Source organism: Myiozetetes cayanensis, unplaced genomic scaffold, assembly GCF_022539395.1.
Source record: "Myiozetetes cayanensis isolate MyiCay16 unplaced genomic scaffold, myiCay2020 scf36, whole genome shotgun sequence".
Lineage (NCBI taxonomy): Eukaryota > Metazoa > Chordata > Aves > Passeriformes > Tyrannidae > Myiozetetes > Myiozetetes cayanensis.
The window spans coordinates 1,628,377-1,649,341 of NW_026087588.1; the positions used below are offsets into that span (position 1 = coordinate 1,628,377).

The 20,965-nt window shown below is 44.2% G+C and overlaps 1 protein-coding gene and 1 non-coding gene across 3 annotated transcripts in view; both read left to right on the top strand.

Moving 5' to 3' along the window:
* Positions 1 to 20,965, top strand: part of RYK (receptor like tyrosine kinase) — a 52,639-nt gene that overhangs the window by 25,257 nt on the left and 6,417 nt on the right. Inside the window, exons 8-12 of one of the 2 annotated variants that reach the window (XM_050328051.1) lie at positions 1,150 to 1,284; positions 3,794 to 3,880; positions 16,504 to 16,573; positions 18,203 to 18,335; positions 19,598 to 19,707. In XM_050328051.1, coding sequence (XP_050184008.1) covers positions 1,150 to 1,284; positions 3,794 to 3,880; positions 16,504 to 16,573; positions 18,203 to 18,335; positions 19,598 to 19,707 — 535 coding nt within the window. The remainder of the gene's footprint in view (positions 1 to 1,149; positions 1,285 to 3,793; positions 3,881 to 16,503; positions 16,574 to 18,202; positions 18,336 to 19,597; positions 19,708 to 20,965) is intronic. The other variant, XM_050328052.1, reaches the window with a different exon arrangement.
* Positions 4,820 to 4,892, top strand: TRNAD-GUC (transfer RNA aspartic acid (anticodon GUC)). The gene has a single exon. It is a non-coding gene; the product is annotated as a tRNA-Asp (tRNA).

Sequence of the window (20,965 nt, forward strand, 5' to 3'; positions counted from 1 at the left end):
GCAACCTGGGCTAATGGAAGGTGTCCCTGCCCATGGCAGGGGGTGGGACTGGATAACTTTAAGGTCTCTTCCCACCCAAACCATCCTGTGACTCTGTGATATGTTATTTAGAACCAGATAAATGTAATGATTTATGACTTGTGGGTTTTTTTAAAGCAACTAATAAGACGACACAGTATCTCCCATTGTCCTCTGGTTGTACTTAGTGCTCGTACTGACCATCCCAGTTCATGAGGGAGCATTGCAGAAAGGTCACTATTACTCTCAGCCCTCCTGTGCTCTCCTGTTTCTTCCACTCTGGAGAAGACATGCTCCAGCCCCTCAGTGTTGAGCTTTTGATGTCCTGATTGACCACCTAAGTGCCACCAATTAGTTACTTTGAATATGACCCCTGGAAGCTCTGAACTAGCCTCTGGCCAAGAGCAGGGACCAATCCCATGGTGATGGTCCAACCCTCCTCACCCCACCCAGAGTGGTGGCCACTGTGCCCAAAGGGGTCCTGTTTGCTTTGGTCAATCCTTGTTGGTTCAGAGAACTCAGATCTGCTCTGGGACATACCCAGCAGCACCGGGAACAGTGAGGATGAAAATACAGAGGAAAAGGGGTGGATGCAAAAAATATGAAGATCATTGCACAGTTGCATTAACTAGGTTTTCAATAACATTTAAATTTTTAAGAAAATATTATCAGAGTAATTCTCAAGATTTCTCTGATGATTCATAAACTTGTGCAAAAATACTCCATCCTTTCTGACTCTGATGGTGTCTGCAGATGTGTGGAAGTGACAGCAGAGGGCACTGATAGTTTGGTTATGTCCTGCTGGGATCAGGCATCTTCTCTCTTCATTTCCTCCTTATCAGGGCACTGCAAGGAGGTGTTAATCACCTTTCCTTGGAGTTAATAAAGAGGCACTTTATCATTATATATTATTAGTATCTTGTGACACTGCAGAGGGTCCCTGTGTGATTTCTTTCCCTGCTGACGATTCTTCACACAGCATCTTGTGTTTTTTGTTGCTCAGTCCTCTTTGTAAGATGCATACATAATGTTTTTAAAGCTGTGCTGGTGCCTGTAGGTGGTGCTCAGGTGAAGCTGTGTGCTTATGTTCTTATTCTAAGGGTATTTATGTTGGATTGTTTGGCTCTGCTGGCTCCTCAGGTTATCCTACATTACGGATAGAGAAGAATGATCTCAAAAGTGTCACTCTCATGGAGGCCAAAGCTAAAGTGAAGGACATAGCCATCTCCAGGGAGAGGATAACCCTCAAGGACGTGCTCCAGGAAGGTATTTACAGCATTCAGAGACTTTATTCCTGCACCATGGTGTAGATACATAAATATACAGATATCGATATACAAATAACCATAGATTTTTATTGCTGGATTTTTCTGAAATTATTCATGGGTGACATTTCTGATCTTTGTAACTTTGGTGGAAGAGAGGAATGATGAGTGATGTTTGCACTTGAGTGTGGGGAAAGCAGTTTCTGGAATTCATTAGAATGAGGGAGTAACTAAAAGGAAATCATTGGGCTTGTCTGTCTTACCAGTCTGGTCCCTTAAAAAAGGAAGGGGTCAGATGGCTGAGGAGTAAGGCAATCAGTTGGGGCTTTAAGTGGCCAGGTAACTCATTTTTCAGAGTTCCTACTTTAACAATAAAAAAAAAAATCAAAGTGAAACCAACCCAAAGCCCAGAAAAACTTCAGTTGTCCAAACTCGGTGTCTCAATTTGATAACTTTTGATCTGGAAATCTAATCAGCAGGTACAACATTTACAGCCCTGATATCAAAAATTGAGAAATTACCTGGAATTCATGGAATGTCCGGAGTTGGAAGGGACCCACAGGGATCCTGGAGTCCACTTTCTGAGTTGTTCACTTTGGAACTGTTCATGCACAACGTTGATTGATTCTTGTTGATACCGAATTTGATAAATAGGCTTAAATATTTAGGGTTTTTTACCATTAATCTCTGAGTCTGTGTTCGCTGAGCAATCAAGCTTCCCAGAGCTGGAGATCTGAGACAGTTATCCTTTGGAGGCAGGACTGCTGAATGCTCTGTGTTAGTCTGAACAGTGCTGGGAGGACACCCTTGCTCCCATTCAGGGTGTGCCTCTGAAGCCTTGGGGGCACAGCTCTGTGCTCAGCTCCAGTGTGGGCCCTGCAAAAAGCTTCCTTGCTTGTGCCTTCCTTGGGATGTGCCTTGTTTTCTCCTCTACTCTGCCTGTAGCTGGGATGTTGGGAATCATCCATGACTAGGAATGACTCAATGCCCCAACAGCACTTCATGTGTTTGGTGACAAAGCTGTCCTGCTCTACCAGATGAGTCTTAAAGGGTTGTTGAATGCAGTGTGGACCCAGTTAATCCTGGGATCTTGTTTCTTAGCCTCCAGCTGGTAATTGGAGTCAAAATCTTCAGAAGTTACTCAAAGGATTATTAAGGTTGGAAAAGCTCTCTAAGGTCATCGAGTCCAACTGTTCCCCCAGCACTGCCAAGGCCACCATTAACCCATGTCTCTAAGTGCCACATCCACACATCAGAGGTCTTAGAAGAAGACACATCCTGGTCAATTTTAGTTCAGGATCATAGCGATGTTGAGCCTCTCTCATTGAAGAAGAAAAGAGCTTCAGAGGGGAAGAAGGGAATAAAGAAATTTCTGCATGGAACTCAATCAAATACATTTTACAGATCCTGGCCAGAGATTCATTATAAACTCCAAGTAACTTCCAATAGCTTAACCTACTTTATTATTTTGGAAATACATATTGAAGGCACATCTTCAAGACCAGGAGGGTTTTAATCTGCTGTTAAATAATTCCTGCTGTGTATTTGTGGTTGCCTTGTAGCCTCCTTAGTTAAGCTGCTCCTTAGTGAGATTACAGTTTGAAGGCAGCTCTCTTGCAGGGTTTACTTGCAGCCCCAGGGTAGGTGATATAAGTGTTGCACTACCCCTGTTTTAAGTATCTAGAAATTCATATTTCATGCTATCAAAGGTCTTTGAACCTGATCAAGCTGGAGAAATCCCTGGGAAAGGGCTGTGACACAGGGTTAGGCTGCATGGGGATGATGCATACATTGGTGCCACAGTAATAATGTGACAGAAAAATCACTGCCAACCTGAGCCGTATAAAACATTGATTCATAGAATCCATGTGTTACCACACTGCTGTTGTTCTGAGCTCCTCCTCTTCATGCATCATTAGTGTTTTTTGAATGGAAAAATGTTGGAGAGACTGAAGAACCCCCAAACAAACCCAACACCTTCCAGCTGAGGTGAAACATTTGAATAATATGATGCAGTTTATTGCAAACTATTCTCTGTGTGTGCTGGCTGAAACCACTGTTTCCTTGTGAACATTGCCAAAAAAACTTCCTCTTTGAGAGAAATGCTTTGACTGAGAATTCCAGAGTGGCTGGATGAGAAAAGGAGCTGGACTTCTCAGTGTAGGGAGTTGACTGAACAGCTGCAAATAAACCCATCACCAGTACTGACATTTAATTTGAGTGGATTCTGCTGCTGTCATTAGTTCACTCTCATACTTGTCCCCCTAAATTTTTAGTTATCTAAAACCTTCAACGTTTACTGCCTGTAGTTGTGAATCCACCTCATCCTGGAGAGCTGGCTGGGCTCTGTGTTGGTGATTTTATGGGATTTATAGACACTTTAACTGCCATTACTCCTCACTTTCTACTGTGGCTGATACGTCCTGAAGTAGTGTTCTCTTAATAGATACTCTCTTAATGTTATCAGTGTGCTTTAACCACTTAATATTAATTTTATGTTCTCTTCCCAGGCACCTTTGGGCGTATTTTCCATGGAATTCTAATAGAAGAGAAAGACCCCAGTAAAGAGAAACAAGTTTTTGTCAAAACTGTTAAAGGTATGCTTGCAAAAGGACTGGGTTTGTGTGGAGGTGTTTGAGTGCAGGTACCAAACCCGGCTCTAACAACAACCCTCCCTCCCCAAAATATGCAAATGATTACTACTCGAAAAGCAAAAGCAATTTGGATGCTGCCTTCAGCCAGAGAGAATAGCAGTGTTATTTGGAAGAAAAATGCATGTGTTCTCCACCACTGCCTTCAGTTATTTTCTGTGGAATACTTTCGTTTATTATTGCTCTAAGTTAGATTGCTTTTTTTTTATTTCATCCAGTGTGTTACTGCTCTTTCCATCCACAGCCTTGTCCCCTGCAAATTGCTAAAAACCACCTGAAATACATCTTAAAAAAATGTGTGGCTGTGCACAAGGCAGGGCATGGGCTCTGCCTTCCTTAAGCTTTGCTAGTGAAGTATGAGAATTAGCATTTAGATCTGAAATGATACAAATAGAGCATCTGTGTCCAAGAAATATCTTGTTGGAGGGATTGAAATGGTGGCAGGTAGACTTAAGAAACAAGGTAAGTAGAGATGAAGACCATAGTATGCACAGCCTGTGTATATATTAATAATAATAATGGCCAGTCTTCGCGAGCGAAGATCCGGGGAAGGTCTTTACACCTTCCAGCCTGCGCATTGGATTTTTTAGGTGAGACACAGTGTGCGCGGAACTGAGCCCACCCTTTAATCCTAAGGTTCATCTGCCGGGACCAAGCGAGCTTGGACGGTGGCAGCGAGGTCCTTAGGACGTAGATGGGTTGCCTTTAAGGGCTAACGAGCTCCATCAGCCCGGGGGTGGCCCTGACCGGGAATCGAACCCGGGCCTCGGCGGTGACAGCACTGCGCCCTTACCACTAGACCACCAGGGGCTCCTAAACCACCAGGGGCTCCTAGATACATGTAAAGTAGGGATACATATAGCATATATGTAATATATACAAGGAGCCCCTGGTGGTCTAGTGGTAAGGGCGCGGCGCTGTCACCGCCGAGGCCCGGGTTCGATTCCCGGTCAGGGCCACCCCCGGGCTGATGGAGCTCGTTAGCCCTTAAAGGCAACCCATCTACGTCCTAAGGACCTCGCTGCCACCGTCCAAGCTCGCTTGGTCCCGGCAGATGAACCTTAGGATTAAAGGGTGGGCTCAGTTCCGCGCACACTGTGTCTCACCTAAAAAATCCAATGCGCAGGCTGGAAGGTGTAAAGACCTTCCCCGGATCTTCGCTCGCGAAGACTGGCCATTATTATTTATTATTTATTATTTATTATATTACATGTATCTACATACATCCCTTCCTCTGCGCTTGTCATTGTAGGAATCTTCTGGTAGCTGAATTTCCAGTACAGCGGTTGTTTCACCCCTTATTTTTATCATATCAGTTGGGTGCATTATTGTCTTTTGGTTTCTCATTTTACAGCTTTTTAATTCTTAAAAAAAAAATTAGTCTTTTATAAGAATCACAACTTTTTACATTTTTTTTGCCTTGCCATTAATTTTTAAAGATCCTGATTTTAAAGAGGGTGGGAAATAGTGAGGGTACTGTATTTTGTTGCTGTTGAATCTTTCTGTTACCTATTTATTCTCTGCTATCTTTAATATGTTGATTAAAGAAAGCAACTTTCTTGGTCTGTTTCTTGCACAATCTTGTGATGCTCTTTTCTCTTGCGTATCATAGAATCACAGAATGAATCAGGGAATCTCAGAATGGTTTGGTTGGGAGGGGCGTTAAATCTCATCTCATTCCACCCCCCTGCCATGGGCAGGGACACCTTTCGTTATCCCAGGTTGCTCCAAGCCCCATCCAACCTGGCCTTGGAGACTTCCAGGGATGGGGCAGCCACAGCTTCTCTGGGCAACCTGTGCCAGGGCCTCCACACCCTCACAGGGAAGGATTTCTTCCCAATATCCCATCTAACCCTGCCCCCTAGCAGTGGGAACCGTTCCCCCTTGCCCTGTCTCTTCATCCCTTGTCCAGAGTCCCTCTCCCGCTCTCTTGGAGCCCCTTCAGGGGCTGGAAGGGACTCTAAGGCCTCCCTGGAGCCTTTTCATCTGCTGCCTTCTGTTCCCCCTCCTGCCAAACCCTTCTGACTGTCATTTTGCTCTTATTTAATATAATTTCCAAAATACTTGGCCCATTGCACGTGAGGTGCTTTTTATAGCGTTGGATTAAACGGCACAACAAGAGATTGTCAGAAGAGATCTTAATTTAGCTGCCTCCCATCACCACTTATGGCATTGCTATCCCAAAATGGAGCTTCCAGTCCTCACCTAAATTCATACTTCTTTCTCCCTTGGATCTGTAGCACAGTTAATCCTGATTCCTGTGCAGGGAAGGATTTGCTGGCTGTGGTATACTGGAGCGTGGTCTTAAGAGAGACTGATAGCATTCACAGGATCAGTCTGCAGAGAATTTCCCAGCTTTGGAAAGGATCCGTGTGGAAAAAGTTCAGAGCAGATTTTTGTGACACTTGTCTGGTTTGGGCAGCAGGGAAAATAACTGTAACCATCCCCTCTCCTCTCAGCAGCTCAGTTGCAGTGCTAATATCGGGCAGCTTTGTTTTCCTACCCTGGCTGTGATGTATGTGTGTGCAGCTGGGACATGTAACAAGTTAGGAATCTGATCTGTTTGGGAAAAAAAGCCCTACTCTCTTGTAACAGGAGTTTTTCCTTGATCTCATTCGTCCTATGGCCACACACACACTGCTGTTCTGGCACAGGCAGAGCAGGGCAGGATCATAAAAGTGTGATGGATATGAGAACTATTAAACTGACTTAAGTATCTTTTTGCTGAAGGCAAGAATGGAACCTGAGGGTCATGGAAAAGACACAAGGAAGAAAGCTTTGTCTGTGGAGTTAAATTATCCCTTCCCAAAAGTACGAGCGGCTCCAGAACTGTCTTGTTTCATTCTGAAAGGGACCAAATGAAGCCCATTTGGTGCTCCAAATGTCAGAAAGCAATGGAGGGGGGCTGTGGGGTATTTCAGATCTTTGGAAAGTCTGAACTGTGAGCTGAAGTTCTTTCAGAAGGTGCTGTGAGGAAAAATAACCTTCTAGAGAGGAGAAATGTCTTTCTTCTCACCAGAATCAGAGCTTGAGAAACTGAAGCCATTGTTTTGGCTGTTCTGACATTAAAGGAAGTTGTTATGGCTTTAAACCTGGAATTGCCAGTGAAACCGTAGAATCATAGATCAGTTTGAGTTGGAAGGGACCTAAAGATCATCCCATTCCACACCTTGCCATTGGCGGGGACACCTTCCACTATTCCAGCTTGCTCCAAGCCCTGTCCAGCCTGGCCTTGGACACTTCCAGGGATGGGGGCAGCCACAGCTTCTCTGGGAAACCTGTGCCAGGGTCTGACCTCGCAGTAAAGAATAAACAAAATTTTCTTCCCTATGTCCAGTGTAAATCTACTCTTTTCCAGACTAAAGCTGTTGTCCTTGTCCTGTCACTACAGGCCATGATCAAAAGTCTCTGTCTGTTTTTTAACCCACCTTTTAGTATTGAAAGGCCACAGAAAGGTCTCCCTGGAGCATTTTCTTCTCTCAACCCAAGAAGCATTATAGATGGGACTGGGAGGCTTCCCTGGGCCATGAGCTCAGGTCTGTTGGCTTTGGGAAGAAGAGCTCTGCTCTCTAGGAAAGGTTCCAAGAATGGTTTATGATTGCTGCTTGTTAGGAAAACCTGTGAATGAATTCTGGAAACTCTTCATGTGTCCCTCCTTCAGCTGCTGGTGTATTACAGCATCCATAACTTTCAAGAGGGTTTATTTCCAATAACATGGACAGAGGGGAATGTGCTCTCAGTTTTCTCGTTTCCTATCCCAGGGAAGGTGACTGTTGTGGCCCTTGTGCTCATCAGGCTGTAGTTACATCTGTGAGTATTTCCTGCTCTGAGGGGAGGGTTTGCAGCCTTGTCAGTTTGCCTCTTCCCTATCTTTTATCTCTCCCTGGGGTTGACTCTTTTCCCCAAAGGATCAAAAAGCACGTAGAGTTGGCAGGTTATGGCAGTAGCTGCAGCAGCCCTTCCCACTTTCCTTCTCTGATGCTTTCCAGCCCTCCAGGAAGATGTTGAGCATTGCTATAAACTGGAATAATGCTAAGTGAAACCTTGATTTCTCTGAACTTAGTGCTTGTTCCCCTTCTTGAAGTGACCTTTTAAAGGAACTAGTTATACATAAAAACTGAGGGAGCCTGGACCTGCCAAGTGTCCTGAGAGGCTCTTGAAGTGGAAGAGCCCATCCAGAGGGTTTCCAGGAACATTCTGTATTTCCTATTTCCCAAGCTGGGATTGACCTATTAGGTCAGACTCTCATGAGGCACCATCATTGCAGGAGGAGAACAAATTGGAGTTTGCTCATTTGGCATGATTGGTTTCTCCTCCACCACAGAATTTGGGACTTTCATTTGAACCATTCCTTAAGAAATTGTTTTCAACCAATTCAGTGATTACTTTTTCTGTAGCTCATAAGTTGATAGGACTGAGAAGTTTGAGACACTTCTCTTGCAGCTTCAACACCACGTCTTTTATGAAGATATGCCTTTTAATAAAGACACAAGCTGAAGGCGGATTCATCCCTTTCACTCCATATCCCTTAGCAGAGTTTTTTCTTCCACCTCGAACTCTGGTTCACTCCAGGGAGAAAGTTATAACATGTCCTGGTAGTGACAAAGTTTCTACCTGCACGTTCATGAAATACATTAGGTTATAATGTTGGGTTTTTTAATGCTGTATCATCTTAACACTTCTGAGTGTGTCTGGATGCCTGAACCTTCCATTAGGGGCAGGGCTCTGTGCCAAGGAGAGCTTAAAAGGAAAATGTATATCGTCTGGCAGAATTAGAGGTGGCTTTCTGGAAGCTCTAATAACTTTGGGAATACAGAGATCCCAGGATCTGGGGAAAAGGTGTCACTTGTTCCTCAGATCCTTCGTGTTGGTCACCCAGTTGTTCTGTTCTCCTGGCAGTTTACAGCTTCACTGTGTTCATTTGCTAGTCCTCATTGTAGAAGTATTAATTACTTTCATCTTTAGACTTCTCTGTGGAAAATTTACCTTCTTCCTTTCTTTAAATAGACATCCATGAAGATTAAGGATGTGAGTCTCATTACCAGTAAGAACATGGATACGTTATCTACTATTTTTGGGGTTTTGGAGTCCATGGATCAACGCAACCTGAATAAGTTCTTTGTTAGAAGATGAGAGGCTTAACTGGCATTTGCTTCCCTCGTTGTGTTCTACAGAAGAATTGTGTTATGAACCTTGAATGCTTCCCTTTCCAGTAGGAGGTTTCCAATCCCTCTTAGCTTTGGGAAGTATATCAGTTGGCATGTTCCTCCAAGCTGGCATTGCATCTCTTACCAGTGATTAACAGATCTCCTCTGCCTTTCTTGGGAGTCTCTTAAATTCAGAGGGAAAAAAACCCACACCTTGGATTTAAAGAACACATTGTTTAATGGTGCTTTTCCTGTGAAGGAGAAAATTCTGTGCAGAACAAAAGGAATTGTGTTATTCCAGGAACATACACAGTGAGAGTGAGCTCTGCACAGCCCTGACTCACTCAGGACCTTCTGGCCAAGGTACACTTTTGGTAAAAACAACCCATCGTGCTGTTCAAGATAACCTGGCTGCTTCCATTTCATGTTCTAACCACTTAACATTTTTCTGATGTACAAGGAAAGAGTATTTGAAAACAAACAACCCATGGAAAGCACTGGAAACAAAGTCAGTGTGTGACAAAGGTCAGCTCTTAAAACTTCGTTTTACCAACTTGAACAAAGCTCTGGGTTTTACCATCTGAGGTCATGAAAAGTGCTTTAGGACTCTTTCAGCGTTCTTGGCTACCTCTGACATTATACTTGAGATTTTTTTATCCATTGCTTATCTAGTTAAGAGGAGATGCCCCATCCCTGGGAGTGTCCAAGGTTGGAGCAACCTGGTCCAGTGGAAGGTGTCTCTGCTCATGGCAGGGGTTGGAATGAGATGAGCTTTAAGGTCCCTTCCAACCCAAACCATTCTGGGATTCTGGTGACTCTTTAGAACATCTTCCTGCAATGAGGAGGTGTAGGGATAGAGATCCTGAGAATTCAGGCTGTGCAGAGCAGGGAAAGCAACAGGACCATTTAGGGGACTTAAGTGTGTTCAAACACCTTTGTGTTAACCCAGTTGGAGGGTTTCTTGCTCATACAAAAGAAATACCACAGTCTGGAGCATCCACAGTTGTTCCCAAGGCATCATTTTTAAATTGATGGAATTTGCTTTTCTGGGCAGTTCATTCTTAAAGCTCAGCTTTGTGAAAATATTTCTAAGTTTTAGGTTCATGGCTTCAATCACAGCAATTAAATTAATTGTTGAAAGTGTTCAACCTCCCAAAATCAGAGTGCAGGATCCTGTTTCTGAAGAATACAGTGTATGTAAAACAAACAAAAAAAATATCAAGAAAAGAGATAGTGCTCATCTGAGCTAAATTCTTCAGTATCTTTATAAGGGAAGACACCTGAATTTAAAGAATTTGGAATAAGCAGCAAATTTCTAAATATCAGCCTGAAAATACACTACACGTGTCATTCAATTCCAGTTCTTTAAGAAAATATCCTGAGACCTAAAATAATACAATATAAACTAAAAAAAAAAGATACTGAGTAGCAGCTCTTAGGGTTGATGTCTGAAGTATTGTATGATTAATTAAAAGATTTGTTTTCCATATGCTAAAAGATAATCACATGCAGTACGCTACTAACATGTAGTTAAAATCACTGCTTGAATTTCAGTTTTATTTGCTGCTGCCCTTTGGACCATGACATCCATCATATCTCTCTTCCCCAGTTTCACTTTGCATTTACTTACACTTTCATCTTCATTCAGGTGGATTGTCTAATGGGTTCATTTAATAGATTATTGAGCAAAGACCCTTTTCCTTTTTTCTTTTTACTGCTGCTCCTTGGATTCTGGTGTTCCTGTTGTGCAGGGAAATAAGACCATCCCCAAATCCTGCTTTTCTCTTCCCTTTTAGAACTGTAAGCATTTGTAATGGAGGGAAAGCAACACAACATTCCCTATTTTAGCAGGGAATTTTTTTCCTTCACTCCAGAGGCAGGCAGGAAGCCAGGGATGTGCCACTGGTCCCTTGTCCCTGTCTGACTCTTGGGGCCTCTGGAAACTTTAAAGCAGAAATATTTTTCTATCTGTCGTTTTCCCTTCTACCTGTGCAAAAGCAGGTTGGATCCTGACTGCTTGCATTTCTTTAGCAGTGCATCCTTGTAGTGAAGGGAAGCTGTGAAAATACCTGGTAGCAGCACTAAAAATGCCCTGTGCAACAGATATGAGCACAGGATAGTCTTGGAGGGTTGAACTTCTTCCAAAGACTCCTGTAGAAGTGTTAAAGCAGTACCCAGGCACGTGCTCCCTTTGAACTGGGGCTGAATTCTGCTTTGGGATCAGTTTTACCTAATTAGTTGCTGTGCAGAAGCAGCAGTAATTAAGAAGGATATGTTGATACTGGGGGCATTCATCACCTGGAGCTGTTCTAGTCCTACACTCTGGACACACTCTATGACCTCTGTGCCTGTCGCCCTTCAAGAACCAGAGCTCCAGGGCTTTCTCACAGGATATTGGACAAAGCCCACAAGGCTGGAGGAGAATAAGGCTTGTGAGAACAGGCAGTTGTGTGGAAAATGGACTGTACAAGTGCTGTGATGGGGGAGAGTATAAGCTTTCAGTATGAGACAAAAGGAGGTTCCCAAGGGAACAAGCTGTTACAAGTGGTCCAGAGATGGGAAAAGCTGCAGGTAAAACATCTTTTTAAACCTTGCTGTTGGGAAATGTGTTTGTCAGAAGCCTTGGAGTTCCTGGCTGCAGTATTTGCAGAGCTGCTGCTGCTGGGAGTGCTGAGGGAATCTGCTGTGAAAGGGCTCTGGGTTGGCTTAGTTCAGTGGATTTTAAGATTCTGCTTTGTCTTCTGTCTGAAGAAACAGATTTCAGTGACTGACTGAAGTCTTTAAGTTGTGATGCTGCCTGAAAGGGGGTTGTAGGGAGATGGTGTCTATTGTCCCATGTAACAGGTGACAGGACAAGAGGAAACATCCTCAAATTGCACCAGGGCAGGTTTGGGTTGGATATCAGGGAAGATTTCTTCACAGGAAGGCACAGCTGCCCAGGTGGAGTCCCCATCCCTGGAGGCATTTAAAGCTGTGTGGATGTGGCACTTGGGGACAAGGTGGTGGCCTTGGCAATGCTTGGTTGGACTCGATGGTCTTAGAGGGCTTTTGCAGCCTGAATGATACTGTGATCTCCTGAATGCTGTGCTTTGCTGTTTAGAGGTTCTGGGAGATCTGACTGAAAGAGTTGCTCTTCAAAGCATCCAGCTATTCAGTTACCCACCACAATATCCAGGCAATTGCTGCTTTTCCCCTCTAATAAGTCCTTTTGGTGTTCAGTGACTCTTTTCCTCATGCCCTGCAGCTGATGAGTTCCTGGTCTCGGAGCGAGCAAATTCCTGCAATCTTAGTGTCATCACAAAACTTCCCCGAGATCTTTTCACCTTGTGATTCATGTCATTTATGAGTGGTGATGAACAGAGATTTAAAAATGCACTTTTGCAGCTGGATGTCGAGAAGTTGGTAAAAATCAAGTAAGTTCTTTCTCCTTGTGAGCCAGGCAGGGCCCCAGCACATCCTAGCACAGAGGAATTAGCCTCTTCTCCAAAAATAGCAGTGCTGAGAGTCCCATTGTGCCTGGCTGCATGCAAATACTGTGATATCATGAGATAAACCTGCAGCTTTATCAAAGCTGCTTGGAATCCTGCCTTGTTCTTGCTCTGGGCCTTGGCAAAGGGTAAAACCAGGCCCAGAAAGGGTGAAACCAGGGCTTTGAGAACATCTTTCTGTCTGGAATGCATTTATATCTATCTCAAGTGGTCTTGGTTTTAAGCATCTTCTGAAAGTTGGACCTTTTTGGTCCTAATTGAACATCCAGATTGCCACTGGGTGTTAAATCGTCTCACCTGAAGTCTCTGCTCTTCGTTTACTCAGCTGTTGGTGTGTGATCACCTTGTAAAAACCTGTCTGCACCTCGTCATCATCCAACTGCAGCTGCATGAATTGCTGAGCTCTGACATATTCTTACTCACAAATAATGGTTATATGTCAGATTTAAGCTCTTTTCAGGGCTCTGAGGAAGTTGTGCATCAAGCCCTTGATGCCTTACCCTGGAGCGTTCAGCTTAAATTCAGGGCTGTTTCCAGATTTAATGCATGGGAGCCTCTGACCTCAGCTGTGTCTTCAAGTAGCTGTCGTAATTTCAGAGATCCCTGCTCTGTGGGAGGCCTTCCCCCTGTTTCCCTCTCTCCAACTGCATGTGTGGCTGTGCTCATATCAAATGACTTCATGGGTCTAGTGCAGACAGGGAGCCGCCGGAGCCCACGGGCATTCTGTGTGTCTGATGGGATCCTTCCCCAGCTCTTGCTTGGGGGGGCTGCACAGACAGTTCTGAGAAGACAATGCCCACATGGGTGTGTGTGCTTACATGGATTGCTCAGGGATCTGATGCCTGGTTTTATACAGGGTGATATTTAGGCCCAGGCAGGAGGATGAAATCTGGAGGATTCATCTCAGAATTGCCTTGTAAAGGCATCTCACTGAGCTGGGATTGCTCTGGGACTCCTATTTCTCATATCAGTCAGAAATGCTATGGGTTTCCTGGATTGATTTGAAGGGTTTTCAATACATAATGGCTAGATTCACCAGGTCCTCACAACAAAACTTCCAAAATCACCTTCATCCTGATCTATGAAGACCTGTTGGATGCTCGACTGTGGTTATAGTTTACGGGACAGAGTTAAATGAAAAGTTAAATGAACTTCTTCTTGTGTAACTGATGAAAATGGCCTTAAAAGGAAGTCTGACTGCAATGGGGACTGTAGCAGTAACAGTATTTTGGTGGTATCTTTCCCCCTTTTGACTAGAATCGCTCAAAGAGGTGATTTACATTCTGTTTTGAGTTATATTGAGTACAGACAACAACAGTTGTATTGTGTGGTGGTACTTAATTGGCAGTGGTCTCAGCCTTGGACTGCTGTTGTTTGTTCTGAGTCTGTTGAATTTGTTGGTGTTGGGTAAGTCTTTTTTCCATGCAGAAAATAAGGAAATAATATTGATAAGCAAACACAATACGGGTGCTGGGACTGTTTCACAAGATAAGATTTCGATTTCTGTATATACATGACTAGGAGTCAATCGTTCCTTTGGGTGCTCAACCACTAAAAGGTGGAAAAAAACCACCAGAACGTCACAGTGACCTGCGGGAAACCTCCCTGAGTACCGGAAAGGGAAAGGCAGTGGCAGGAGAGTGTCATCCCTTACAGAGTTACCGTGAAGAGATAAATAGGTGCATTGTCCAAACCAGCTCGACCAGTTCTGTAGATGTTAAATCCACTCTTAAATAATCTCTGATTTAAAGCTTCAAATTATTGCTTGATGGCTCTTATAATTAAAAGCAAACCAGTTCAGCAAGCACAGGGCCAGAGAGTGCATGGGTGAGTTAATCAGCTTAAACTCACACCCAGGAATCGCTTTCCTCCCTTGTCATGTGCTGGGTTGAAGAAGTTGAGGTCTTTGATTCCTGTAATTAATGCATTTACACCTGGAGCTCTATGCTGGTAACCTGCTCCTCTGATCTCTCACAATTTGCTTTTACATCTCCATTTCTATTGCTGCTTGCCCTTTAGAACAGTTGGCCGATTTAGCATTCAGGCTTGTATCATTTAATGCACTATCTTGTTTTTTCTTACTTGTTTCCAAGCCCCTTGCAGTCTTTCTCCTGCATCTCAAATTAATGATACAACAAACCTGTCATGCCTCTGTATTGGAGTGCAAACCAGAGGCTTCAGCTGGCTGTGGCTTAAATGTCTCCTCCACTGCAAGAACCTGTACATACCATGCCCCTCTATGGGCTTATTATCAAATACAAGGGAATCATGGAGTGGTTTAGTTTGAAAAAGCCCTCTAAGACCATCGAGTGCAACTGCTCCCCCAGCACTGCCAAGGCCAGCACTCACCCATGTCCCCAAGTGCCACATCCACGTGGCTTTTAAATCCCTTCAGGGATGGGTATTCCACTGCTGCCCTGGGTGTCTGTGCCAGGGTTGGACAGCCTTTTCCATCAAGAAATGTTCCCCAGTATCCAACCTGACCTTTCCCTGGCACAGTGGAGGCCGTTCCCTCTCCTCCTGTCTCTTGTTCCCTGGGAGCAGAGCTCAACTCCCCCACCCCGGCTCCCTCCTCCTGTCAGGCAGTTGCAGAGCCAGAAGGTCCCCCCTGAGCCTCCATTTCTCCAGGCTGAGCCCCCCCAGCTCCCTCAGCCACTCCTGCTGCTCCAGCCCCTTCCCAACTCCATTCCCTTCCCTGCACACACTCCAGCCCCTCAATATGTTTGTTTCTTGTTGTGAGGAGTCCAAATGCACTGGTTGATGCATCCCATAATATACTGCAACCATAATTGTCACTAATTTAATGGCACTTCTGTCTCCTGGGCTTTTCTAGAGCTCCCATGTCATTCAAAATTCAGCCCAAGTCATGTTTTTCCTTGCAGGTTCAGGCTCAGTTAGGAAGGGGCACTGGGGCTGCACAGGGAGCAGGCTCAGACATGGAGAAGGGAAAAGAGCAGATGAGTTCTTGCCTGTTCTTCCTCCCAGGGCAGTAAAATCTTGGCTTGGCTCATGTGCAATATGTAAATCCCCCCTCTTAAAGCAGCAGGGAAAGGTGATGGGGCTGAGCTGGGCTCTCCTCTGCCAGCTTCCTGCCAAGGCACACCAGGACTAGTCCCAGCATGAGGGAGGGATGGAAAACGCACCCAGGAATGAGGAGAGTGGGATTGGGAGAGCTCTTATTTATGTCACCTTAAGCTTCCCTGTAGGTTCTTGCCACTTGAGAGGGGGGAAAACCCCAAATACACAAATATTGGCGGGGCAGGAGTTACAGGCACCACTTGTGCTTCCACCCACTGGATGGGGGTGTTCTGCCCATTGCTGTGGGTCCCTGGAGTTACCACAGAGGCCTGAATTTTAGCTGGCAGCAGGGATTTTATTCATTTATTTATTTATAAAGGTGGAGAAGGAAACACCAAACAGGTCTAAGGTTACCCAGAGTCAAGTGGGCCGAGCAGAGAGCAAGGATATAAGTAAACCCAGAAATAAATGGTCTCCAGCAGTGTGGCTGTGAACTGCAGACACCTGTACTAATAACACAGCAGAACAGTGTCCTCTGAGCACATCTGCATTTGGGAAACACATGGCATGGGCCCTGCTTCCCCCAGCCCCTTGGGCAGGATGTGACCCACAGTGCCCACTGCAGGCAGCTGTGCCTGCCCAGAAGCTGTCAGGAAGTGGCAGAAATGCAGCCTGTCAGCACCTGGAGTGTGGCTTGTTTCCTTTCTGGGCTTCACCCTGCTTGTTCAAGCAGAAATAACCCTCAGAACTTGGCTTACTCATGTGGGCCTTTTTAAATTCCATTTTAAAAAACAGAGGCAAACAAGTTCTGTTTGTTCTCCAGTGACCTCAAGTGACTTGAAAACGTGGACTGAATTGTAATGGATGTGTTGGTTTGATTCCAAGGTTGTGTCTGTGGTTCCTTTTTTCCCTGTAGATCAGGCCTCAGAGGTGCAGGTGACAATGATGCTGACTGAGAGCTGCAAACTCCGAGGACTTCACCACAGGTAAGGCAGGCAGGGGGTGTGACAGAACTGTCCCTGGGAGCTGGAAATCCCTGTGCTAAAGCTAAAGCTCCCTGAGAGGGGAGAGGGAACTGTTTGTTTAGAAATCAGCAAGACTTTTATGGGATTGTGGAATCCCAGAATGGTTTGAGTTGGAAGGGACCTTAAAGTTCATCCAGTGCCACCCCCTGCCATGGCAGGGACACCTTCCACTAGCCCAGGTTGCTCCAAGCCCTGTCCAACCTGGCCTTAGACACTTCCAGGGGTGGGGTAGCCACAGCTTCCCTGGGCAACCTGTGCCAGGGCCTCCCCACCCTCACAGGGAACAATTTCTTCCCAGCATCCCATCTATCCCTGCCCTCTGGCAGTGGGAAACCATTTACATTTGTCCTGTCCCTCCATCTCCTGTCCCAAGTCCCCCAGCCCCTTTAGGCTCTGGAAAGGGCTCTCAGGTCTCTGCAGACCCTTCTCCTCTCCAGGCTGAACATCCCCAGCTCTCCCAGCCTTGCAATCCTTGTACAGGATTGTATTAAGAGCAGGAGCAGGTTCTTGGGGAATCATACTTAACACTGAAACAAAATGAACCAGACCCCCTCTCTCATCATTCAGAGTGAGCTGTTGTCCTCCCTTTTGTAAGTCAAACTATTTTTAAAAAGTGCAAAACACTTTAGGCTTTTCTTCTCTACACTGCCCATAAAGCTGGGACCTTCACGGGTCTGTAGAGGGTGTGACACCTGACTGTCAGACACCTTTAGGTAAGAGCAAGAAACTTCAGAATTCCCTTTTGAAAATCATTATATCTCTTTGGAGACTTTTACTAACAAGTTTTAAATAGGAAATACAGGTATTTTAAAAAGTCATTAATGGAAATTTGAAACTATGTCCAGGTTGGCTCAAGTTCCTATGAATTTATATGTTGATCTTTATATATTATTACATAAAAATAATTTGTATCTATTATTAGATTTTTATATATTATTTACATATATTTATATATCGATATTTATATGTTGATACAACAGGAAGATGTTTAGAAACACCTCAGGGGTTTACCTGGGCCATAAGAGGGTTGGAAGGGACATTTAAAGTGGTTTGGTGGTGGCCTTGGCAGAACTGGGTTAAAGGTCTTTTCCAACTTAAATGATTCCCTGCTTCTAAAACTGCTTGTGTAGTTGGAATACAGTTTGATTCAAAAGCTATGCTTTTCTGTTCTGTCTTTTTGCAGTGGATCAAACATGATGTTTTGAATTTTTTTTTTGTTAAACTACTGTAGTGGACCTATATACTTTGTACCTATAGTTGCCTTTAGAATGATACACTTCCCAGCTGAGGATATATCACTTTGGAGTCCAGATGATAGATAACCTGTACTCACAGCAATTTATTTCAGCCCTTTTGGACCAAGTGGAAAATATCTGGAGGCTTCTTCCTAATGGGAAAGTAGCCAAATATTGCATTTACTAAAAAAATTAATGTCTAGGGCTTCACTTATTTGGACGTGTTCTGCTCAAGAGTTCATAATACAAGACTAAATGCTGTTCTTCAACACTGAATTAATTTCAGTTACTGTGTTTAGGGATCAGAAATATTTTTTACCCGGTCCATAAAATGAGTAATTTCTCGGTCTTGCAGGAATCTGCTGCCTATCACCCATGTCTGTATAGAAGAGGGAGAGAAGCCAATGGTGCTGCTGCCATACATGAACTGGGGGAACCTTAAACTTTTCCTGCGACAGTGCAAGTTGGTGGAGGCCAACAACCCTCAGGTACACTCGGGAATCTGGGAATTCGTGCCTATTAAGCCTGGATTTGGTCTGTCACCTTTGTGACAGACCAAAAAGTTGTGGTATGGGTGTGACCCGCAGAGGAGGTTCCCCAGCAAGTGTTGGCCTTGATCCATACCAGAAAAACATTCCTGGCTGTGTTTATCAGGCTGAGGGACCCCTGACTGTGGCAGAGTATATCAATAGTGTCTTAAAATTATACTAAAAAATAGAGAAAATAGTGTTTGATTGGGGATATAAATTAGGGGAAATCCTGTCTGGAGGAATTTCAGATTTCCTGATTTTAGTTTCGTCTAATTAACAGTCCCTTTAATTACTGTTAGTTTTTGTTAGTCAAATCACTTGATTTATTGAACTGTAGATAAAGGAAGCAATTGCTGATTTTTCTTTTTAATTACTGTGTGTGCTCTTTAGCATTCATAGCTTTCCTGTGTTTCCATGGAACCTGTGGCATATATTTCCTGAAAGAAAATACCCTAAATGAGAATGTATTTTACTTGGTTTTAATAATCTGAATTATCTTTTGGTGCTGGATGTGTATATACAGTAAAACTATGCCTCTTGTTAGAATTACCTTGTTTTCAACTTCATCTTGGTTTGGATTCTTCAGACTAAATCAGGCACAAAATGAAATCCCAAGGTGAGAATTTCTCCCTGTTATGTACCAAATTTCAACCTAACCACTTTTATTATCATTTTAACATAATACTTGGTTTATTTTAACCCTGGTCTTGCAACTTCAGTGTGTCCCCCACATCTTTAGGTTCCTGTAACATTGTAGAAGTGGAAGAGGGAAGCCAAGCTATAAATATATGTAAGATTTTAATTTAAGTAGGACTGTGAAGTTGCAAAGGGAGCTGGAGCAACAGCACTGGATACTGGTTTTCAGCAGTAGAGAGCAACAAGGACTGGGACCGTTTGTGCTCCTGCCTGGAAATGAACTGGTTTTCAGGGAAATAAAGGGAAAAAATGTGTGGTAAGAAGGGTAAAATTGACCATTTTTGCCTATGTTCATCTCTAATCAAAGGAAAAGCAGGTGCAACTTGGAAACATATACCCTTGGAATGTCAAGAAAAGGAACGAAAATTTAGAATAAGGGGTTTCCATGAGTGTCCATCAGGTCTAGAGGGACTAGAAAGCATCAGGCACTGAAGGGGAGGGGGCACTGGGATACAACAAACCCAGTAACTCTGCAGGCACTGGGCTCACAGCGTCACAGTGATGGCTGTTGTGGGCTCTTGCAGGCCATTTCCCAGCAGGATCTTGTCCATATGGCCATCCAGATTGCCTGTGGAATGAGCTACTTGGCCAGACGAGAGGTCATCCACAAAGACCTGGCTGCTAGAAACTGTGTGTAAGTACTGTCACCTCTGGGGCTGGAGCTCTTCCTGTCACCCAGATCTCTGCTTCCAGTTTTATCACTGGGCTATTCCCCAGGTTTTAGGTGGACTGGTTTTGTCAGTGGAACTGTTTTCCTCCAAACCAAGGGTGAACCAGGTTTTAAAGGAAGCAGAATGTCCTCACTGTGAATACTTCTGCTGGATTTGTCTAACACTTTTTTTTTAAAGGCTTGAAAAGAATTCAAACTTCCCTTCAGCTTTAATAAGAACTTGGAATATCTCCGGCAATTTATCAATGGATGGATTTTCGTATGAGGTCGTTTTTCTTGTATTTTTCCTCTTAAAAAGCGGCTTCATGGCTTTGGTCATTGGCAGATTTTTTCAGTTGCCAAGTGATGGATGAATACGAATGAGCTTTGGAATGGTAGGAATGGCAGAGCAGGGTTTGAGAACATCTTCTGGCTGGAACACACCCTGAAAGTGTAGAGATAGAGGTGTGTGGTGGCTTTCTATAAACCAAATCCGTCACACAATCTCTGCTCAACCTCCACCTGCTCTTGTGCTCCCTGCAGATGCTCAGTGGGATGGAGTTCCTGGGAGATTCTCTTCCTAATTTCTATTGCTTTTCCTTACTGGTGAACACCTTGAGGACGAAGTGGTACCACAGAGAGCAAAGATCACAAACATCAGGGAATCCCCTGGAACTTTGTTTGGAAAGAGAAGGAGATACCAGTGGCTGGGATCCCTGGAAGGGCTTTGTTCCACCTGTCCCACTTCGTTCCCCAGGTCTGCTCCTGTGTGGTGAAAGGCTGGGAGAAGTTGGTACCAAGTGTGGTCAGATCCATGTCCTCATTTTGAGAAGAGAGCCAGAATTGGAGTGGTGTTGGCAAGCTTAAGGGAGGAAGTACTCTTGGTCTTATGTGTCCATGGCACAGTCAGGTCCAATTCCAGTGGACAGGAGGGCTGCACAAGTCAGAGCTCTCTAATCACTGGGAAATTGCCCTCTGGATTGAATTTGTTTATGGACAAGTCTTCTAGGAATTTCTCTGAACTCTTAACAATAATTAGATATGGCAATTCCCTGGGCTGTAGATTTTGAGGATAATGAACTGGCCTGGAAGTGCATAGAAATGGGATAAATAAGAACGTATCAGAGACAGTGAAGGGGGAAACACACAAATTGGAGTATTTCTATTTATTTTTCTCATTAAAATAAATAAACTGTGAGAAGACGACAAACACCAATTTGTTACAATCTCCCCCAACCAAATG